Source organism: Geotrypetes seraphini, chromosome 2, assembly GCF_902459505.1.
Source record: "Geotrypetes seraphini chromosome 2, aGeoSer1.1, whole genome shotgun sequence".
Taxonomy (NCBI): domain Eukaryota; kingdom Metazoa; phylum Chordata; class Amphibia; order Gymnophiona; family Dermophiidae; genus Geotrypetes; species Geotrypetes seraphini.
In genome coordinates this window covers 361,880,080-361,900,724 of record NC_047085.1, presented here as the reverse complement: position 1 = coordinate 361,900,724, position 20,645 = coordinate 361,880,080, and the positions used below count along the sequence as shown (strand labels likewise).

At 42.1% G+C, this 20,645-nt stretch overlaps 1 protein-coding gene across 9 annotated transcripts in view; it reads left to right on the top strand.

Moving 5' to 3' along the window:
* Positions 1-20,645, top strand: part of COBL (cordon-bleu WH2 repeat protein) — a 398,758-nt gene that overhangs the window by 179,625 nt on the left and 198,488 nt on the right. For all 9 annotated transcript variants that reach the window (XM_033930509.1, XM_033930508.1, XM_033930507.1 and 6 more), the window contains 2 exons: positions 1,372-1,582; positions 5,317-5,545. In XM_033930509.1, the coding sequence (XP_033786400.1) occupies positions 1,372-1,582; positions 5,317-5,545 (440 nt within the window). The remainder of the gene's footprint in view (positions 1-1,371; positions 1,583-5,316; positions 5,546-20,645) is intronic.

Here is a 20,645-nt window from a genome sequence, read left to right as displayed (position 1 = left end):
GAAATGCCTCTGAACCCATAAGGGCACAAGAGGTTACCCTGCAGAGATCCTCAGGAGATCCGAGTTAGGAATTAACTCTGATTTTGTAAGCTTGATGTTTGAAACTTATGTGAAGTATAAAGCATCTGTACAGTCTGGAGTACCGCTGCTGGTGGCCCATAGGGGCTTACCTTCTCAGAGCCCAGTTCTGCTGCAGAATGCTTTGCCACTGGAACCAGAGGTTCAGTCAGAAAAGGACTGGTAAGACTGGGAATCAGGGTTAGAGGATTCTGGGTCTCAGATGAGTGATAACAGCCAAGAGTCTGTGGCAGCCATAGACCAGGGAGAGGACCAACATTTTGCAGACTTTCAAACTGGCAGACTTGATGGAAGTCATTACAGTATCTTTGCAGGAATTAAACTTTGAAGCCCTGCAGACTTCCACAGCTCAAAGTTTGTTTATGAGTAGTTCTAAGACACAGTCCATGTTTTTTCCTTCACATCCAGAGATAACTATGTTGCTGATGGAACACAAGGAAGTGCCAGAGGGCCCTCTAAGGGTTGCCAAAGCTATGACAAAATTGTATCCAATGGCTCCTGATTTCCTGCAGCTTTTTACCCCACCCGAGGTAGATTTGTTAGTAGCCAATGTAACTAAGTATACTTCGCTCCTTTGTGAGGAAGGAGTGATATTAAAGGATGCAAAGGATTCCAGGTTGGACTTGGTTCTCAAAAGGCAGTTTGAGGCTTTAGCTCTGGTTCTGAAAGCGGCATCTGCAGCTTCCTTCATGGTATGCGCCCATGATAAATATTAGTGCTGGTTGCACTCAGGTAGGTGGCTTGTTTGTTTCCACCTTGTTTAGACTATATGTCTGATTGTTCGATTAAATGTTGCAGAGCAGAAAAGATTTGATTTGTCTGGGAGTTCCCAGTGCACTCCTTGTTATTTCTCCTTCTTAGAAATTATCCATTGCTTTGGTATAAACTGAGGAGCTGAGGCACTCCCCAGTGACACAAGGAGGCGGAGTTGAAAAATGTACATGATGCCTTTGCAATCCTCGATTGTGAAGGGAAGAAACCCACTTGTCAAGACTCGCGTCTCTTTCTACTGTAGTGGCAGCACCTATTTTTATTTGGCAGTATGTCCAAGTACATAAAACACTGTTCTGCATGCTTCTCACTTATGATATCATCCCCTTAGTGTATTTTTGCTGTGTAATATTAGGTATGACAAAATTTAATTTACCAATAAACTTTTAAATTAAAATTCTGATCATTCATATACAGTGATCTTTCTTCAGCTATACTTTAACTATCAAGGATCTTACAGCAGAAAGCACTGCAACACCAGCTCTATCAGAACATGACTAATAAGTGTCTCTTTTTTCACAGTAAAGCAGTGATGGATCAATTGGTGGACTTGTGCAGCCAGTGTCACCTAAACCCAGTCTACCACACTCTTGAATTGAAATCAAAAGGATCGCAACAGCCTTTGAATTACAAGCCAAATACCTTGATAGGAACACTGGATATCGATACAATAATTCTTAAAGAAAAGGTTTTAGAGGGGAAAACCAAAAGACCACCTCCTAAGATTCCCACGGTAAGTTGGACAGGGATAACTGTGGTATAAAGTTCTTATCAAGATTTTTATATTTTTATCTTGTGAAAGATTTGCCAGTGGTGTAGCTAACACTGAATGGCCCCAGATAGAAAGATTAAGATGAGAATCTAGAACACCATCTCTTCCAAGGTAGTGGGGATTGACGGGAGGGGAAGGAGAAATTCTTTCAGAGCTATAGTAAACAAACCCTTCAAAAAACAAACACATTCCAGACCCATATTGAAAATCTGGCATAGTAATAGAAATGGAAACTGAAATCAAGATATCAGAGATAAATATTTTCCAAAGCTGACATATTATAATTAATAAAGTATGAAAAAAAACCCCAACACATTTTTCCACCTTTGTTGTCTGAGCATTGCTTTGTCTCCAATGTTTGTTCTGGATTTTTTTAATGTTCTTTTTTAAAACTCTTTTTTAAAACTCTTTTTCCAGTGTCTTCTGTCCTTTTGACATTCCTTCTCTTTCTGTGTCCACCATCCATCTTCCCTCTGTGTCCCTATCCATCCTGCCCCTATTCTTCCCCTGTATTCAGCATTTACCTTCTCCCCCTCATATTCAGCATCTTTTCTCTGTGTCCCTATACCTACACCTGTGGCCAGTTTAGCCCCTTTGTGCCCCTGTCTCTCTCTATGTCCAACCTTTCCCCTCTGTCTTCCCAACATCTACCCCAGGCCAGTATCTGTCTTCTCTTTCCTGCCCCCTACCCACTCCCACACTGGAGCCAGTATCTCTCCTTTTCTCCCCTGATCCCTCTTCTCCTGTAGACTGGCACCTCTCTGTCCCTCCCTCTGTTTTTTCAGTATTTTTCTCTCCCTAGCATCTCTTCCTCCATGTCTATCTCTCTCTCTCTCTCTCTCTTGCTTTCGCTCTCTCTGACTCCCCCCCCTCCCTCTCTCTCTCTTCACTCTGCTTACCCCAAGGTCCATTATCTCTCCCCCTCTTTTCCTCCTGACCACCCCACAGTTCTGGGATCTCTCTCTAGTCTCCTGCCATCCTCTAAACTTGTGGCAAGTCATCAGCAGATGCAGCAATGAAAACAGAGTGCCTTTAGCCAGTCATAAGAACATAAGAACTGCCATCTCCGGATCAGACCTTTGATCCATCAAGTCCGGCGATCCGCACACACAGAGGCCCAGCCAAGTGTACACCTGGCGTAATTTTAGTCACCATATCCCTCTAAGCCTCTCGTAAGGAGATGTTGCATCTAGTTTGCTTTTAAATCCTAGAACGGTGGATTCCGCAATAACCTCCTCTGGGAAAGCATTCCTGGTGTCCACCACTCGTTGCGTGAAGCAGAACTTCCTGATATTTGTCCTGGACTTGTCCCCCCTTAGCTTCAGTCCATGTCCTCTTGTCCGTGTCACATTAGACATTGTAAATAATTTTTTTTCCTGCTCAGTATTTTGAAAGTCTCGATCATATCCCCTCGCAGTCTCCTTTTCTCAAGGGAGAACAATCCCAGTCTCTTAAGTCGTTCCTGCTAGAGGAATTTCCTCTGTCACGTCCTGCTTTTTTGATGCAACTTCCTGTAGGTGGAATGTAACAGAGGAAATGTTCCAGCAGTACCAGCTGGAGACAGCCTGCTTTCATCACTGCCACAGGGGAGCCAAAGAGAGAGATACCGGAACTGCAGGGAAAGGAGAGTTAGGAGGGATGCCAGACTTGCCAGGGGAGGGAGAGGGAAGGCTTAATAGCTGGTGCCTCTTACCACTGGGTGGCCCTGTGTTTTTTTGCCCGATTGTGACATATGTCTTTGTCTTTGAATTAATTTCAAAATTTGTTGCTCACTTTGCATTATGAAATGGTATGCATATTTCTGCCTAGATCAGGGGTCTCCAAAGTCCTTCCTCGAGGGCTGAATCCAGTCAGGTTTTCGGGATTTCTCCAATGAATATTCATGAAATCTGTGTGCATGTACTGCTTTCAATGCATATTCATTGGGGAAATCCCGAAAACCTGACTGGATTCGGCTCTTGAGGAGGGACTTTGGAGACCCTTGGCCTAGATAGTATAATCAGGTAATGATGCAAAGGTTAGACATGGGAGGTCATTTATAAACTTTTTCTATGCATAAAACATTAATTTATGTTGGGGAAAGGCCTCTTATAAAATTAGTTTGCAATGTATATGTATTTGTAATCAAGGTATGCTCAGAGGAGTTAGGGAAGAGCATCGGAAGAGTTGCGATTTACATACACAGTTCACAAAATGTGCAAATTAAGTATACGTTAAGATTTTTGCCTGATCTGGAGGAAGTACAGGTCGTCGTTGACTTACGACCTATGCGAGTGTTCGAGTTTACGATGCGTTTCCCCAGCCCATACTAATTATGGTTTTTATCCCTCCCCGCCTACCTTTTCCCTGGTGGTCCAGCGGTGTATCCTGCCTGAGCCCCTCCTGCCGATGTCAGAAGCCAGCAGTGCACCTGGGCCGGCACGCGCAGGAGCGAGCTTTTAGAACTCCTGCCCCGCTCTGCGCCACTGACTGACACATTGCCGTAAGTTCTCATGGGACTTGTGGTTCTCGCGGTAGCCGCCTACCAACTAATTATGCCTCCCTTTTTACAAAACTGCGCAAGAGGTTTTTAAAGCCGGTTGATGTGCTTTATGCATTATATATTTTTTGTTTGTTTTTTATTTATTTAAAAAATTTCAATACTGTTTAAAACTAAACGGTTTACATGATTTACATACATGATATTATAAAAACATAATAAAACAGACACACAAACAATCCTCAGAAATCATATCTACAAACTAATACAAACTAATACCATGGCTTATATAATGGCGCTTTTCAATTAATGGTGCCAATTAAGCTAAATTGAATAATTAAGTTAGGTGCCTAGATCAGCTAGGGGCACCGATCTAAGCGCCTAACTCTAGGCGCTGTTTATAAAGTGCTTTGAACACAAAAAAGGCAGGCAGTATCTCAACCATTACCTTGCAGTATATGTACTTGCAAAAAAAAGTGCAGACTACCTATGTTTAACAAATACTTTATGTGGTATACTTGTAGACATAACTGCGGTAGAGACTGGGCAGAGCTGGGACCCAGCTACAAGATATTGATGTTTATTATGAAAGCTTTCTATATTGCTTTTCCTGGCATGTAGGTCAAAGCGGTTTATAGACTAAAAACATAGGAGATGAGAAAGAAATACTATTTATAAAAAAACTGTCACTCAGGAGTCTTAAGGTAAAAAAGCATTTTTTTAAGAATGTAAGCTTGTGATGTGTCAGCCTTCTCCAAGCTTTACTTTGAGTGGCAGGGCCCTGCCTTCTTTTTCATTCGTGCTTCATTCCTGTCCTCTTCTGCAGGTGTTTTCTGTGCAATTCAATTTTATTCAGAGGATAACAATTGCATTTTTATAGCCTCTGCCTTTCTTTTCTAGTCTTTTGTTCATCTGTTGTGACTCACAAATATTTGGCTCCATTGGGATTGGCACGTCTGAGGTTTGACAGAAAGTGAGATCCAGTTATTGAAGGGAGCTTAGGTCAGAGACACTCTATCTCCCTTCTGTCAGCTGAGTCCCACCCCTCCCACCACACAAATGAGTCACTAGATTTGAATGTAGAGGATCAGGTGAAAGGAGAAAAGCTAACCTACTAGCAAAGCGCAAACCATTGACTGTGGCTGTAAGCGATCAAAGAGGCATCTGTGGTAGAGTGCTCTCAGGGGGACTGAGGCTCTTGTCTCTGCTCTTTCAGGTCACAGTGAGGCTGGTGGTGAATTTCCAGAGGACACAGAAGACGGTCGTAAGAGTGAGCCCACTGGTGCCCTTGCGAGATATCCTTCCTGTCATCTGCGAGAAGTGCGAGTTCAGGCAGGAAGAGATTGTATTACTAAGGGACGAGGCATCCCGGGAGGAATTGCCCCTCTCCAAGACTCTGAATGAGCTGGGGATAAAGGAACTGTATGCCTGGAACCGCCAAAGAGGTGAGTCTAGGCAAGCGTTTTACGTAGTTGCATCACAGTCAACTGGAGGCAGTCCTGTATATTCTGTGGAGGTTCATCTGTAGATGTGTTATCACGCTCTATGTGAAAAACGAGTCAAGGCGATATCACTTTTCTGTTTTTAAATACTCGTTTGTAATCCTGCCTGGGGAACTGGGGCATCTAATATGCTTTGCTTATCTGTATACCTTTCTGTTGTCCCTCTTTCTTCCCTGTTAACCTCTTTTTTTTTTTTTGGGTTGACTCTCCCCCTATTCTCATACTTGCACTGCCAGGTCCTCTTAAAGTATGGGATGGCAGCTACCCTGACCACAGCTGCCACTGGGAGTTCTTCTCCATTTAGATACAGAGCAGGAGTTGGGAAAAATTATGCAGAAGAATCTTAGCAGTAGAACGGATGCCATTCTAAAGAAAAGGAGAAAGAGATTCTCAGAGAACTTAAAAACAGTCAGTATGCTATTATTCAGCATACACTCATGAGCATTCACAATTATCTGTTTGTGTAAAGTAAAATTGAGAATCTAGGTCTGTTTTCAGAGAGACCTGAGTGATAGCTTACTACTATAATCACTATGTCTAGGATGAGAGCTGTTAGCTGGTGCTACTTGGATCACAGGCAAAGACCCTGGAGCCAGGTGTCATACCAGGTGAGTCTGACAGCTGTCATGCAGGAAATGTGTGTATAGTAAACAGAGCTGGGGCAAAGTTAGGGCCTCATCTGGTTTTCTTCCAGCAAACAGATGGCATTGGTGGTATTGCCTGAGAGAGCTCTGCACCTACCTGTTGCTGGAGAGGAGGAGAAGATAGCAGGAAATGTGAGATGCAGTGAGAGACAGCAGTTGATATGCTAGAGTCTGCAGTTTGCTTCGTGTAACTGAATTTCATAAACTTTACACTCCATATAAATGCAGTGCACTCTAGGCCAATTGTCTCTCTGTGTGAAAACTGGAATTGTTGCCCCCGTTCCTCTTTGGTGATGCAGCTCCAATACAGCATACCTTTTCTGTCTTTTTGTCTCCACTTACAACTGACAACTGGAATCCCCCCTACATGGAAGCACGCAATCCCAGTTCTGATTTTGCTATTGTCACTAACTATAGACCCATTTCTAACCTTTCCTTCGTATTGAAAATTGTCGATAAAGTTGTTGCTATCCAACTTTAATTTCCTAAAGTATTAGTGTTCTGCCTCCCCGCCAGACCGGTTTTGTTCACACCACTCTACTCTACTCTACACTCTTCTTGGTCTCTTAAATCAGTGGTTCCCAACCTTGTCCTGGAGGTCCACCAGGCCAATCGGGTTTTCAGGCTAGCTTTAATGAATATGCATGAGAGAAATTTGCATATAGTGGAAATGACAGGCATGCAGATCTGCTCCATGCATATTCATTAGGGCTATCCTGAAACCCGATTGGCCTGGTGGACCTCCAGGACAGGGTTGGGAACCACTGTCTTAAATCACATCAGACAAATCCTTGACAGATATCATGACACTGTTCTTTTCTCTTTCCTACTGAATCGTTTGAAAGACCTGCAGATTTCTTGGGCAGCTCTCCAGTGGTTCTGCTCTTTATTTGTCTGACCATTCTTTTGCTGTTCATCACTCCGGAACTTTTTCCAGATCACAGCTCTTGAAATCAGGTGTTCCCCAAGGATCTATTTTGAGTCCTGTACTCTTTAATATCTTTCTAGCCTCATTGACATTTTTGCTTCAATTACTCAGATTTACTTTCTTCATCTATTATGATGACATTCAGCTTTTGCTTCCACTGGACTCAACCCCCCCCCCCCCCCCAATAACTCCCTTATTTCTGTAAAACTAGACAGCGTGGCCAATTGGTTGACAACAAATAAACTAAAAACCAACTTGCAATAAACAGCAGTAATGATTTTTTCTTTTGAACATAAGAAATGTCTGCACCGGATCAGACCTGTGGTCCATCTAGTCCGGCGATCCGCACACGCGGAGGCTCAGCCAGGCACACCCTGGCGAATACAATGGTCACTCGTATCCCTCAATGTCTTCTGCAAGAAGATGTGCGTCCAATTTTCCCTTAAATCCTAGAATGGTGGTTTTGGCAATCCATTCCTAAATCTGCCAAGTTTCACAACGAAAGGCACCATTCTTCATTTCACTGCATCCACTAACATCTTTGGAGTGTATTGGATAATACTTTATCCTTTCACTCCCATATTTCTAAAGTGGTTTCCTCCTCATTCCTTGTTCTTCGTTGTTCACTCACTTCTTCACTCACTTCTTCACAGAGGTTCTGTCCACATTCTCCTCTACTCCTTGGTATTTTCTAGACTCGATTATTGCAATTCCATTCTCATAGGTCTCCCAAATTATCAGCTTCACTTCTTTATCATTGTTCAAAATTTGACAATGTTACTCCTCTCTTAAAAACATAGCACATTCTTCTGATAACGTTTCAAATTCCTTTTAAATACAACATATTTACTTTTCAGATCCAATCATCAGGTCTTCCTTCCTTCTTGTTCAATATGCTTCACAGAGAACCCTCCATTCCTCCCAAAAGCAACTGTTAACTGTTCCCTCCTTTAGACAACTATTCCTTGATACTCATAGAAACTCATTCTTTTCAGTCATGGAATCAATTGTGTGGAATTCTCTCGCAAGAAAAACTTCATTCCTAAGATTTAAAGCTCAGCTAAAAGCTTATTATTTCTCACAAGCTTTAAATACATAGTTTCTTTTTTTTTTTTTTTTATCCACTGATTTAATTTAATCCCTTTCTCCTCTTGCAGGTGATAACATAATTTCCCGTCTCCTTATGTTTTTACCATCCCCCTAGGAACCTTTGAATTATTGTAACCAGCCCTTACACGTTTTTTTCATGTTGTCCATGCCAATGTTTCATTTATTTATTGTTATTCTCCCTCCCTTTATATCTTTTTATTGTAAACCGCTTAGATTTTAAATTGTATTTTTATATTTGCAGTATATCAAATAAAATAAACTGCTCAGAGCCTTCATGCCTAAAACTATTATTTGTTTCTGCCACTTGATAGAGAGGCTTACAGCGCAGTTGCTCAGGTCGCACATTCCAAAAATGAGCTCTGCATTTGATGAAATACCTTACCAACAGCAGGCAGCGGTGTGCATGTTTTTAGCTGCCGGCGGTGGTGTTCCTGGATATTCAGTGCTGGACCATTAAGATGGAAAGGTTCACAGCTTATTCCTAGGATAAGCAGCATAAAATCTGTTTTCTCCTAGGGATCTTGTCAGGTACTTGTGATCAGGATTGACCACTGCTGTAAACAGAATACTGGGCTTGATGGATCTTGGGGTTTCCCCAATATGGCAACTCTTATGTTCTTATATCCAGGTACTGGCATTGAATATCTGGGTTTATGTGGCCAGTTATTTCATATGCAGTTAAGTATGATATTCAGCACTTAATCGCCAAAGCAACACCATAAAAAGATAGGACTGATTTTTATGAGTATGATTTGGCTGCTTAACTTTGGCGGTTAAGTGCTGAATATCGACACTTAACTGCATAAATGCCGACTTCCTCCCAGGACTAACCACAAAATAGCTGGCTGAGTTTAGGAGTCAGTGCTAAGCAGCAATAATTTGTTAAGTGCCACTGAATATCAATGGATAGCCTCGTCCAAGCAATTTAACTAGCTAGGAACCGTTTCTGGTCAGTTAAATCATTTTGAATATCGGCCCTGTTATCGAAAGCATAGGATAGCAGTAGAGTCGGATCTGCCAAGAGATACTGTATAATAAAAGTATGGTGAATGCTACATGAGAAGAACCATTAAAAAAGCATTAGGACACCAGTGCAAGAATATGCTTGTCTATTGGTTCTTGATACTGCCTCTCAGGGCCTACCAATCAAAGTGGTTTAAATACAAACAATGGGGGGTGAGGTAAGGAACACCAAGTTATTGACAGAAAAAAGAAAGAGTAAAAACTGGCTTGAGGTTAAACAAAAAGAAAGGAAAGTTGTAGTTCAAAAAGACAGACAAGTATTCCACTCTGTTTCCACAGCATCTAATGTAATGCAAAAAGGCTTTTGTGAATAGTTGAGTCTTCAGGCTGGAATAGAATTTCTTGTAGAAGGCGTAAGCCAAAAGGAAAGATTTATAAACTATAAAGAGTTTTACCTCATGCAAAATTGTCATTTCTTTAATAAAACATTAACTATTTTTTTCTGAGGCCCTCCAAGTACCTACAAATCCAAAATGTGGCCCTGCAAAGGGCTTGAGTGTGAGACCACTGATCTAGAGGGTTGCACAGTTGGACATTTTGCATGCTGTATAGCCTGATTACTCTGGTATAGCAGCTGCAGGTTGTTATTGCCTCTGCCTTGAGATGACATGGAGGTACTGTAATACTTCTGGCTGAATGCACTTTCTTGGAAAGGGTCATGCTTGGTACCCTTTTGATTCAAGACAAAGTTAGACAGGGTTCCTGCTGAACCAGAACATACGCAGGTAAGGCTAGTCTCAGGGCACTGGTCTTTGACCTAAGGGCCGCTGCATGAGCGGACTGCTGGGCCCGATGGACCACTGGTCTGACCCAGCAGCGGGCTATTCTTATGTTCTTATAAAGGTTATTCTAGTGCAATAGGTGTGTCATTCTGGGCAGTAGGGTATTCTCCTCAAGCTTGCAAGCTGTGCAGAAGGAAATCATTTCAGGTTTTCAACTCGTTCTCCTTCTCCAGAGGGCTTTGCTGCCTTCTTCAGTTTTTCCTTCGGCACTTGAGCCGGAAAGTCTTTCTGATATGCTCTGTATATTTCTTTATTTTTTTTACTTTTTTTCATTGTTTTTATGACTATCAGTACACCAGAGCTTCCCAGTGCAGGGAGAAGTTCAGCTTCCGTGAAGAAGAAGCAGTCTTGTGTCTTCAGCTGATATGTTAATCCATTGGGGACCTGTTTGCCAGTCTACAGAGAACTTTGTGGAGCTCAGGGTATGTTTCCCTGGTAGCTTAGCTCGCCTACTGAATCGCAGGAGCTTGAGTGCAGGCTGTTAGGCATCCGCAAGAGTCTCAGCGGGACTCTTCAAGGTGCCGGCTAAGATTTTGCCTCCCCCTTTCATGTGCACGGTTTTGTGTGGGTTGAGGATAAGTCTGACTTTGGTCCAACTGGCAGTCTGAAGTTCTCAGCATTTGGAGGACTGGCTGAAGCAGGGATTCTTTTCCCAGATGGTTATATCTTCGACGTAACTGAACAACTTAATCCCTAGATGAGATAATCTAGAGCACCTTGACCCTGATGAAGTGGGTGAAACATGATTCACGTCGAGAGGGGTGTCACTGCAATATAAGTTAAGTTATCATTATAAATAATTTACTTGTGCTTACCAAAAACTTTGAATCAATAAGAAAGTAAAAGCAAACAGTAAAAGAAGTAAAACTATGCACAAAAAAATATCCCCCCCCTTTTTTTTTTTTTTTTTTTTTTACAAAAGCTCACTAGTGTTTTTAGCACCGGCCGTGGCGGTAACAGCTCCGATGCTCATAGGAATTCTAGCTTTTGTAAAAGGGGTGGGGGTGGGGTGGACTTTGAGGATCAATGAAGAATTGGGCTATTTGCCGAGTTGTACACTCCAATAGCAGTCTGAAGATCCTCAAAAACGATACAAAAGTGAAATTAAGAAACACACGCTTATTTTAAAAAGCATTCACATAATTTTGTGAACTGGCAGATCTCTCCTGCTTGTTTCTCTGCAGCTCAATTAGAACCAGATTAGCATATGATGCCATGATCATTCATTTTCAGTACTAGGGGATGTTTCACTTATTTTTTATATTTTCCATTCCATTAAAAAAAAAAAAAAATCAGGTCATTATAGTGACCATCCTGGCTGGGTGCCATGTAGACTGCTCCCCGTCCCCACCACAAAACTTCACAATTACAACTGTGGACCTTGACTCTGACTGAGCATCACTCCCATGCAATAAAAGTAACTCCTTAACCCCTGCAGCTGACACAGTAATGGAATCGCAGGCATTCCACACAGTAATGTGAAGCGCTTCTGAGTCACAGGACCAATCTGCGAGCATGTAATTTTAATGGTTTTTGCTTCTAAGGTTCCCTGAGCAGTTACTGAAAAAACAGCAGTTCATAGATATCTGTTCCTTGGGTATTCTTTAGCTGAGTTCAGGCTTTACTTTTAAGGGTAGTTAATGTATGTAATTGAACTTGTTACAGGCTACAATAACTGGAAATGTGCAGCACCCAACCAAAACAAAGGTGAAAAGAGGAAACAGCTGTTTGCCTGAGGTACACAAGTTTAAGATCTGGATGTATGCTCCATCTCTTCTGTGTAAGCCTGCCACCCAGGCTTTCAGAAAGTAGTAAAGAGGGGCTCACATTACCTTCCACTTCAGTAGCCCGTAAAAGACAATTCTATAACTGGGTGCTAATGGTTACATGCTCCTTTGTAGGCATGATTGTATGCATATAAGAGTCCCAAGAGAAGTTCTATAAGGATGTGTTGGTGGTATAGGGCTGGATTCAGTTACTGATGCTCAAGATGTGGTTTAGAAAAAAAATCAGTGCTGAACGATATTGTGTAATGAGTGTTCCAGGATTGACACCCTCTCTAGAGGAATAGCACGTAGCGCTGGGATCCACGCTCAACTTTGAGGACCAGAAGTTACACCAAATGAGACCAGCTGTATATTCCGATGCACAAGTTGGATGTGGATCTGTACTATTCTCTAACACTACATGCAATTTAAATGAATACTCCTGATCCACTCATGCACCTCCCATAGCCTTATCCCCTTTGCAGATCAGTGTGTAAGTGTGTTTTTGTATGGATCTACCATTTCTGCCCCATTTCAGCGCCTTGCATCCATTAGAATGCTTTTCTGTACTTAAAATTCATCGCAAAAGGAGCACCTAACACTCAGCACCATATATAGAATTCCCCTGTTAGTGTGCAAGTGCAAAAATGCATAAGTGTGGGTGAGCCTTTGCTACATTTGGGTGCCTGCAGTTATACTAGGATGTCATCACGCAGCATCAGAGAGCCTAAAAGAAGGCACTCACTCACTGGCCCCATAATGCACATTTAAGAAGTAGGGTTTGTTTTTTTGTATGGAATGTTTTTATTGTGATCCATTTAGTGAGAGGTGGAATGGGAACAATAAGTTCTGTGTAGAAGCTGGAACAGTTGTGTGCTATGGTGCCTTGCTTATTTATTTATTCAATTTTCTATACAGTTCTCCCAAGGGAGCTCAGAGTGGTTTACAGAGAAGAGTGGCTAAAATGGTTAAGGGGCTGGAGGAGTTGCCGTACAGTGAGAAACTGGGCCTCTTCTCCCTTGAAAAGAGGAGACTGAGAAGGGACATGATCGAAACAGTCAAGATAATGAAGGAAATAGACTTAGTAGATAAAGACAGGTTGTTCACCCTCTCCAAGTTAGGGAGAATGAGAGGGCACTCTCTAAAGTTAAAAGGGGATAGATTCCGTACAAACGTAAGGAAGTTCTTCTTCACCCAGAGAGTGGTGGAAAGCCAGAATGCTCTTCCGGAGGCTGTTATAGGGGAAAACACCCTCCTGGGTTTCAAGACAAAGTTAGATAAGTTCCTGCTGAACCAGAACGTATGCAGGTAAGGCTAGTCTCAGTTAGGGCACTGGTCTTTGACCTAAGGGCCGCTGCGTGAGCGGACTGCTGGCACGATGGACCACTGGTCTGACCCAACAGCGGCAAGTCTTATGTTCTTATTCATATACTCAAGCATTTTTTCCCTATCTATCCTGGTGGGCTCACAATCTATCTAATGTACCTGAGGCAATGGGGTGATTAAGTGACTTGCCCAAGGTCACAAGGAGCAGCGTGGTTTTGAACCCACAACCTAAGGGTGCTGAGGCTGTAACCTTAAACACTGTGCCACACTTTCCCACACAAGCAATTCTAAAAATTAAAAATGTAATCTGTTTTAATCATACAAGATTTTTTTTCTCTTACTCCAAGGCTTCCTCCCCTTAATTCTACAATGTCTATTATTGCCTGACTTTTGTCTCTCTCGGGTCTGCCCCTTTTTCTCTACGGTTGCCTTCCACATTAGCATAACAATCTGTTGGAGTTCAGGTTCTGTATTACAGGAAAGGTCTGACTACTTATTGTATGATTCTGAGAAAGGTATTGGTGACCTTATTTGATCCTTAAACTATTATCCACTAAAGTATTTTCTTGTGAAGTGTGAGAACTTGCATTGAATGACTGATATAAGGATTATATTATACTGTTGTGGTGAAAGGAGCCAGTGCTGCTTTCCTGCTTCCATTTCTCCTGTTATGATGCTATGTGCTTAAGAGGATTAACGATCACTGTACGCCTTACTTGGATGAGCCAAATTTGAGTGAGCCAGTTTTAATTAAGACCATAAGGACATAAGAGGTACTACATTGGACCAGGCTAATGCTCCATTGCCAGAATCCTGTCTGATGGTGGCCAGTTTGCATTTCTTAGAAGAACCTGGCAGATCTAAATGAAGAGTATAGGTCCTGTTTTAGCCTCATGAAAGACACAGTTACCCGTGCCTTATGCACGTAAATGCACCAATTAATAATTACTAACTTTCTAGTCACACACTCACAAGAAATGACGTCAGCTGTACATACTGTTGCAGGACATGTTTATTCACGCCTATACTAGCTGAGACAGATAGGGAAAAATAATTAGAGTACCTGAATAGAAAGCAATGCAAACCACATTGATCCATGCACTGGCAAATATGATACATCAAGTACCAATAAACTATAAACCATATTCATGCATCTTTCCGACTTCATATGCAACTCTCTTTAAAGTAGTTTCTAACTCCTGTTACTCTATCTGCATTGATTTACACTGGAGCCATGATAAGCATGGACCGAGTATGGAAGTGCAAGGACAACTTGGTCACCATTAAACAAAGACTGATAACTGCCATTGTGTTCCCATTTGTGACGTATGGTGGCGAGACATGGACACTCACAAAAGCAGATAGAAGAAAAAGCACCACCTTTGAGCTGTGCTGCTGGTGAAGACTTCTACGAATACCATGGACAGCTAGGATCACCAACAAAGATGTTCTTGATCATATAAACCCAGCGTTGTCCCTGGAAGGCAAGATTACCAGACAGAAACTGACCTATTTTGGACATGTTATGAGGACGAATTCACTAGAGAAGGAGGTGCTACTCGGAATGGTCAGCAGTAAAAGGAAACAGTGGAGAACAAAGGCCGCATGCCATCAAGAATGACACGGGATTGAACATCAAGCAATTGAAAGAAGCCATGGAAAACAGGGAAGCATGGCAAGGACTGGCCTACAGAGTATCCAAGGGCCGGATGCGACTCAATGTATAGTAGTAGTATACTGTGTATCATTTTTTTTTGGGGGGAGGGAGGATTTTGAGCCCTTCAGAAACAGTAAAATACCTACTATACCTAAATATATAAGCTGCCTGCAAGTCTAAAGGCTAAAGAAGTGATGTACATTCAGATATAGTAGGTATACTGCTGTTCCTAGAGGGCTCGCAATTACTAAATGAAAGAGTTAAAGTGGGATTTGAACCTGTTGAAGCCTCTCCAGTTCAATTTACTGGACTAGAATTTTATCAGTATTGTAATTAGAGAATAACAGTTTACACCTACGCATGTAAATGACAGTGTTATAAAATTGTCACGTCAGCATGATTTAAAGGTAAAAGACTAGGAAGCATTTGTCCAGGGATAGACCAAATGAGTCTATGGAGCAAAAAGAAATGTAATATAATATATGCATGACATGGCCATGTTTCGCCCGAGGACTGTGTCAGAGCAAAACTAGAGAGGAAAAACTGACAACAAGCCTCTCTCTTCTCTGAGGGAGTAAACAGGCAGATAGACAAGGGCGTGCCAGTCGACACTGTATATCTGGCTTTTCAGAAGGCGTTCGACACGGTCCCGCATGAACGACTACTTCGAAAAATTGCGAGCCATGGAATCTAGGGTGAAATACTCATGTAGATAAAAAACTGATTGGCGGATAGGAAACAGGGAGTGGGGGTAAATGGACAATACTCGGACTGGAAAAGCATCATGAGTGGAGTGCTGCAGGGTTCGGTGCTTGAACCTGTGCTCTTCAACATATTTATAAACGACCTGGAAATTGATACGACGAGTGAAGTGATTAAATTTGCACACGATACAAAGCTATTCAGAGTAGTGAATATGCACAAGGTATTTCTCGAAAGGGTCCAGCGAAGAGCGACTAAAATGGTTAAGGGGCTGGAGAAGTTGCCATACTGTGAGAGGTTAGAGAAACTAGGCCTCTTCTCCCTTGAAAAGAGGATACTGAGAGGGGACATGATCGAAACATTCAAGATAATGAAGGGAATAGACTTAGTAGATAAAGATAGGTTGTTCACCCTCTCCAAGGTAGGGAGAACGAGAGGGCACTCTCTAAAGTTGAAAGGGGATAGATTCCATACAAATGTAAAGAAGTTTTTCTTCACCCAGAGAGTGGTAAAAAACTGGAACGGTCTTCCGGAGGCTATTATAGGGGAAAACACCCTACAGGGATTCAAGACAAAGTTAGACAAGTTCCTGCTGAACCGGAACGTACGTAGGTAGGGCTGGTCTCAGTTAAGGCACTAGTCTTTGACCTAGGGGCAGCCGCGAAAGCGGACTACTGGGCACGATGGACCACTGGTCTGACCCAGCAGCGGCAATTCTTATGTTCTTATATAACAGCTTACCAAACAATCCAGAGTATTTAAACACAAAGAAAAAACTTCTCACTAGTACAAAAGTTCAGTAGTCCTGCTGCAGTGCTGTAATACTTCTTTAACTACTTCCTGTAGGATTCTTTGTTTTGGAATTATTTTTGGAAGAGTAAACCAGCCACTCTACCTTTTCCACTCCATTCAGTATTTTATAAGACCTCTATCATATCACCCTTGTGTCGTTTCTTCTCCAAGCTGAGGAGCCTTAGCTGCTTTAGCCTTTCCTCATAAGGAAGTTATTCCATTCCTTTTATTATTTTTGTTGCCCTTCTCTATACCTTTTCTAATTACGCTATTTTTTTTTGAGATACAGCGACCAGAATTGCACACAGTATTCGAGGTGCGGCCATACCATAGAGCGATACAAAGGCATTATAACATTTTCATCTTTGTTTTCCATTCCTTTCCTGATAATTCCTAACATTCTATTTTCTTTCTTAGCGACCACTGTACATTGAATGTATCCTCAACAATGACACCTAGATCCTTTTCCTGGGCAGTGACTCTAACATGGAACCCCCACATCACGTAGCTATAGTTCAGGTTCCTCTTTCCCACATCACTTTGCACAGGTTCTCCATCACTTTGCACTTGCTCACATTAAACGTCATATGCCATTTTGATGCCCAATCTCACAAGGACCTCTTGCAAATTTTCACATTCCTCTTGTTATTTAACAGCTTTGAACAACTTTGTCATCAGCAAATGTAATTATCTCACTAGTTATTCACATCTCTAGATCATTGATAAATATGTTAAAAAGCAGCAGTCCCAGCACAGACCCCTAGGAGCCCCACTATTTACCCTTTTCCACTGAGAATATTGAACCTACTTTCTGTTTTTCAACCAGTTCTTAATTCATAATAGGATATTACCTCCTATCCCATGACTTTCTAATTTCCTTAGAATTCTTTCATGAAGTACTTTGTCATAAGAACATAAGCAATGCCTCCACTGGGTCAGACCTGAGGTCCATCATGCCCAGCAGTCTGCACACGCGGCAGCCCAACAGGTCCAGGACCTGTGCAGTGATCCTCTATCTGTACCCCTCTATACCCTTTTCCAGCAGGAAATTGTCCAATCCTTTCTTGAACCCCAGTACCATACGCTGCCCTATTATGCCCTCTGGAAGTGCATTCCAGGTGTCCACCCACGTTGGGTAAAGAAGAACTTCCTAGTATTCGTTTTGAATCTGTCCCCTTTCAACTTTTCTGAATGCGCTCTTGTTCTTTTATTTTTCGAAAGTTGGAAGAATCTGTCCCTCTCCACTCTCTCTATGCCTTTCATGATCTTGTAAGTCTCTATCATATCTCCTCTAAGTCTCCTCTTCTCCAGGGAAAAGAGTCCCAGTTTCTCCAATCTCTCAGCGTATGAAAGGTTTTCCATACCTTTTATCAGACGTGTCGCTCTCCTCTAAACCCTCTCGAGTAACGCCATATCCTTCTTAAGGTACGGCGACCAATATTGGATGCAGTACTCCAGATACAGACGCAACATCGCCTGATACAACGGCAGGATAACTTCTTTCGTTCTGGTAGTAATACCCTTCTTGATTATACCTAGCATTCTATTCGCTCTCTTAGTGTCGTCTTAGCGCACTGTGCCGTCGGTTTCATTGTCATGTCCACCATTACCCCCAAGTCCCTTTCTTGGGTACTCTCCTTCAATAACATCCCTCCCATCGTATAGCTGTACCTCGGGTTTCTGCTTCCCACATGTAGTACTTTACATTTCTCAACGTTAAAAACTTCATCTGCCATCTCGTCGCCCATTCCCCTAGTTTGTTCAAGTCTCTTTGCAATTCTTCGCAGTCCTCTTTAGTCCGAACTCCACTAAATAGTTTGGTGTCGTCCGCAAATTTTATTATCTCACACTTCGTCCCTGTTTCTAGATCATTTATAAATATATTAAATAGCAGCGTGCCGAGCACCAAGCCCTGCGGGACACCACTCGTGACCCTCCTCCAATCCGAGTAGTGGCCCTTCACTCCTACCCTCTGTTTCCTACTCGCCAACCAGTTTCTGATCCATCTGTGTATATCTCCTTCCACCCCATGTTTCCAAAGTAGGCGTTCATGGGGTACCTTGTCAAAGGCTTTTTGGAAATCTAGATATATGATGTCTATGGGGTCCCCTCTATCCATCCGTTTGTTAATTCCTTTGAAGAAGTGCAATAGGTTCGTTAGGCATGATCTCCCCTTGCAGAAACCATGTTGGCTGGTTTTCAGAAGTTTGTTTCTTTCAAAATGTTTATCGATGTTGTCTTTTATCAGTGGTTCTGCTATTTTCCCCACAACCGAGGTCAGACTCACCGGTCTGTAGTTTCCCGGGTCACCTCTTGATCCCTTTTTAAAGATGGGCGTAACGTTGGCTATCTTCCAGTCCTCCGGGATCACGCCTGTTTTCAGGGATAGATTGCAAATTTGCTGCAGTAGTTCCGCTATCTCCTCCTTTAGTTCCTTCAGAACCCTTGGATGGATTCCGTCCGGACCCAGGGATTTGTCAGTTTTTAGTTTTTCTAGCTGCCTGCATACATCTTCAAGGCTCACTTCCATGGATGTTAATTTTTCTGCCTGATCTCCATTGAAGATTTGCTCAGGTTCCGGTATGTTGGATGTGTCTTCATTTGTAAATACAGACGAAAAGAACATGTTAAGTCTTTCTGCTACTTCTTTGTCCTCCTTCACCACTCCCTTCCCGTCTCCGTCGTCCAGCGGTCTCACCTCCTCCCTAGCTGGCTGCTTCCCTTTAACATATCTAAACAATGGTTTGAAATTTCGAGCTTCCCTGGCTAGCCTCACTTCATACTCTCTTTTGGCTTTTCGAACCACATGGTGACATTCTTTTTGATACTTCCTGTGCTCTTTCCAGTTCCCTCAGTTTTGTCCTTTTTCCATTTCCTGAATGAATTTTTCTTATTGCCTATCGCTTCCTTCACTATTTTAGTTATCCACGCCAGGTCTTTTGTTAGACTCTTTTTGCACCCCTTTCTGAATCTGGGGATATACAAATTTTGCGCCTCGCTCACCGTATCCTTGAAAAAAAGACCAGGCATGTTTGCCATTTTTTGGGAGTGTTCCTAAGTTTCTTCCTTACCATTTCCCTCATTGCTTCATAGTTTCCTTTCCTGAAGATGAAAGTTGTCGCTGGCTTACTTTTATCCATATGTTCATTTACCCCTTCAAAGAGATGCAGTAGCTTGGCAAAACAAGATTTCCCTTGACTAAATCCATGTTAGCCTCTCTCATTAATCCATGCTTATGTATATGTTCTGTCATTTTGTTCTTTATAATTGTCTACCATTTTGCCCGGCACTGATGTCAAGCTCGCCAGTCCATAATTTTCCAGATCACCTCTGGAACCCTTTTTAAAAATCAGCGTCATGTTGGCCACCCTCCAGTCTTTTGGTACTACACTGGATTTTAAAGAAAAATTTCAAATTTCTAACAATAGCTCTGCAGGTTCATTTTTTAATTCTATCAGCACTCTGGGATGTATACCATCCTGCCCAGGCGATTTGCTACTGTTCAGTTTGTCAAATTGACCCATTATATCTTCCAGTCTTACAGAGATTTGAGTTTCTCTGATTTATCAGAATAAAATACCATTTCTGGCACCAGTAACTCTCCCACATCTTCCTCGGTAAAGACTGAAGCAAAAAATTCATTTAATCTCTCTGCTATGGCCTTGTCTTCCCTGAGAGCCCCTTTTATCCCTTGGTCATCTAGTGGGGCCAACTGATTCTCTTCCTGGCTTCTTGCTTTTAATATACCTAAAAATTTTTTTACTGTGTGTTGTTTTTTTTTGCTTCCAGCGCAATCTTCTTTTTAAGGTCTATCTTTGCTTTCTTTATTGTCTTGCATTTGACTTGCCATTCCTTGTGCTGTTTACAATTATTTTCAGTCGGATCCTTCTTCCACTTTCTGATGGATTCTCTTTTAGCTCTAATAGCTTCCTTCACCTCGTTCATTAACCATGCTGACTGCTGTTTGGTCTTCCTTCCTCCCTCCTTTTTTAATACATGGAATATATCTGGTCTGGGTTTCCAGGATGGTATTTTTGAATAGCATCCACACTTGATGTAAATATTTTACTTTTACAGCTGCTCCTCTGAGTTTCTTTTTTTTTTTTTTTTTTACACCATTCTTCTCATGTTATCATAGTTCCCTTTATTAAAGTTAAATGCTATTGTATTGGATTTTCTGTGTGAATGTATTCTAGGGATTATATCAAATCTGATCATCTTATGTTATCTGTTATCAAGCGGCCCCAACACCATTACCTCCTGCACCGATTCATGCGCTCCACTAAGAACTAGGTCTAGAATTTCTTCACCTC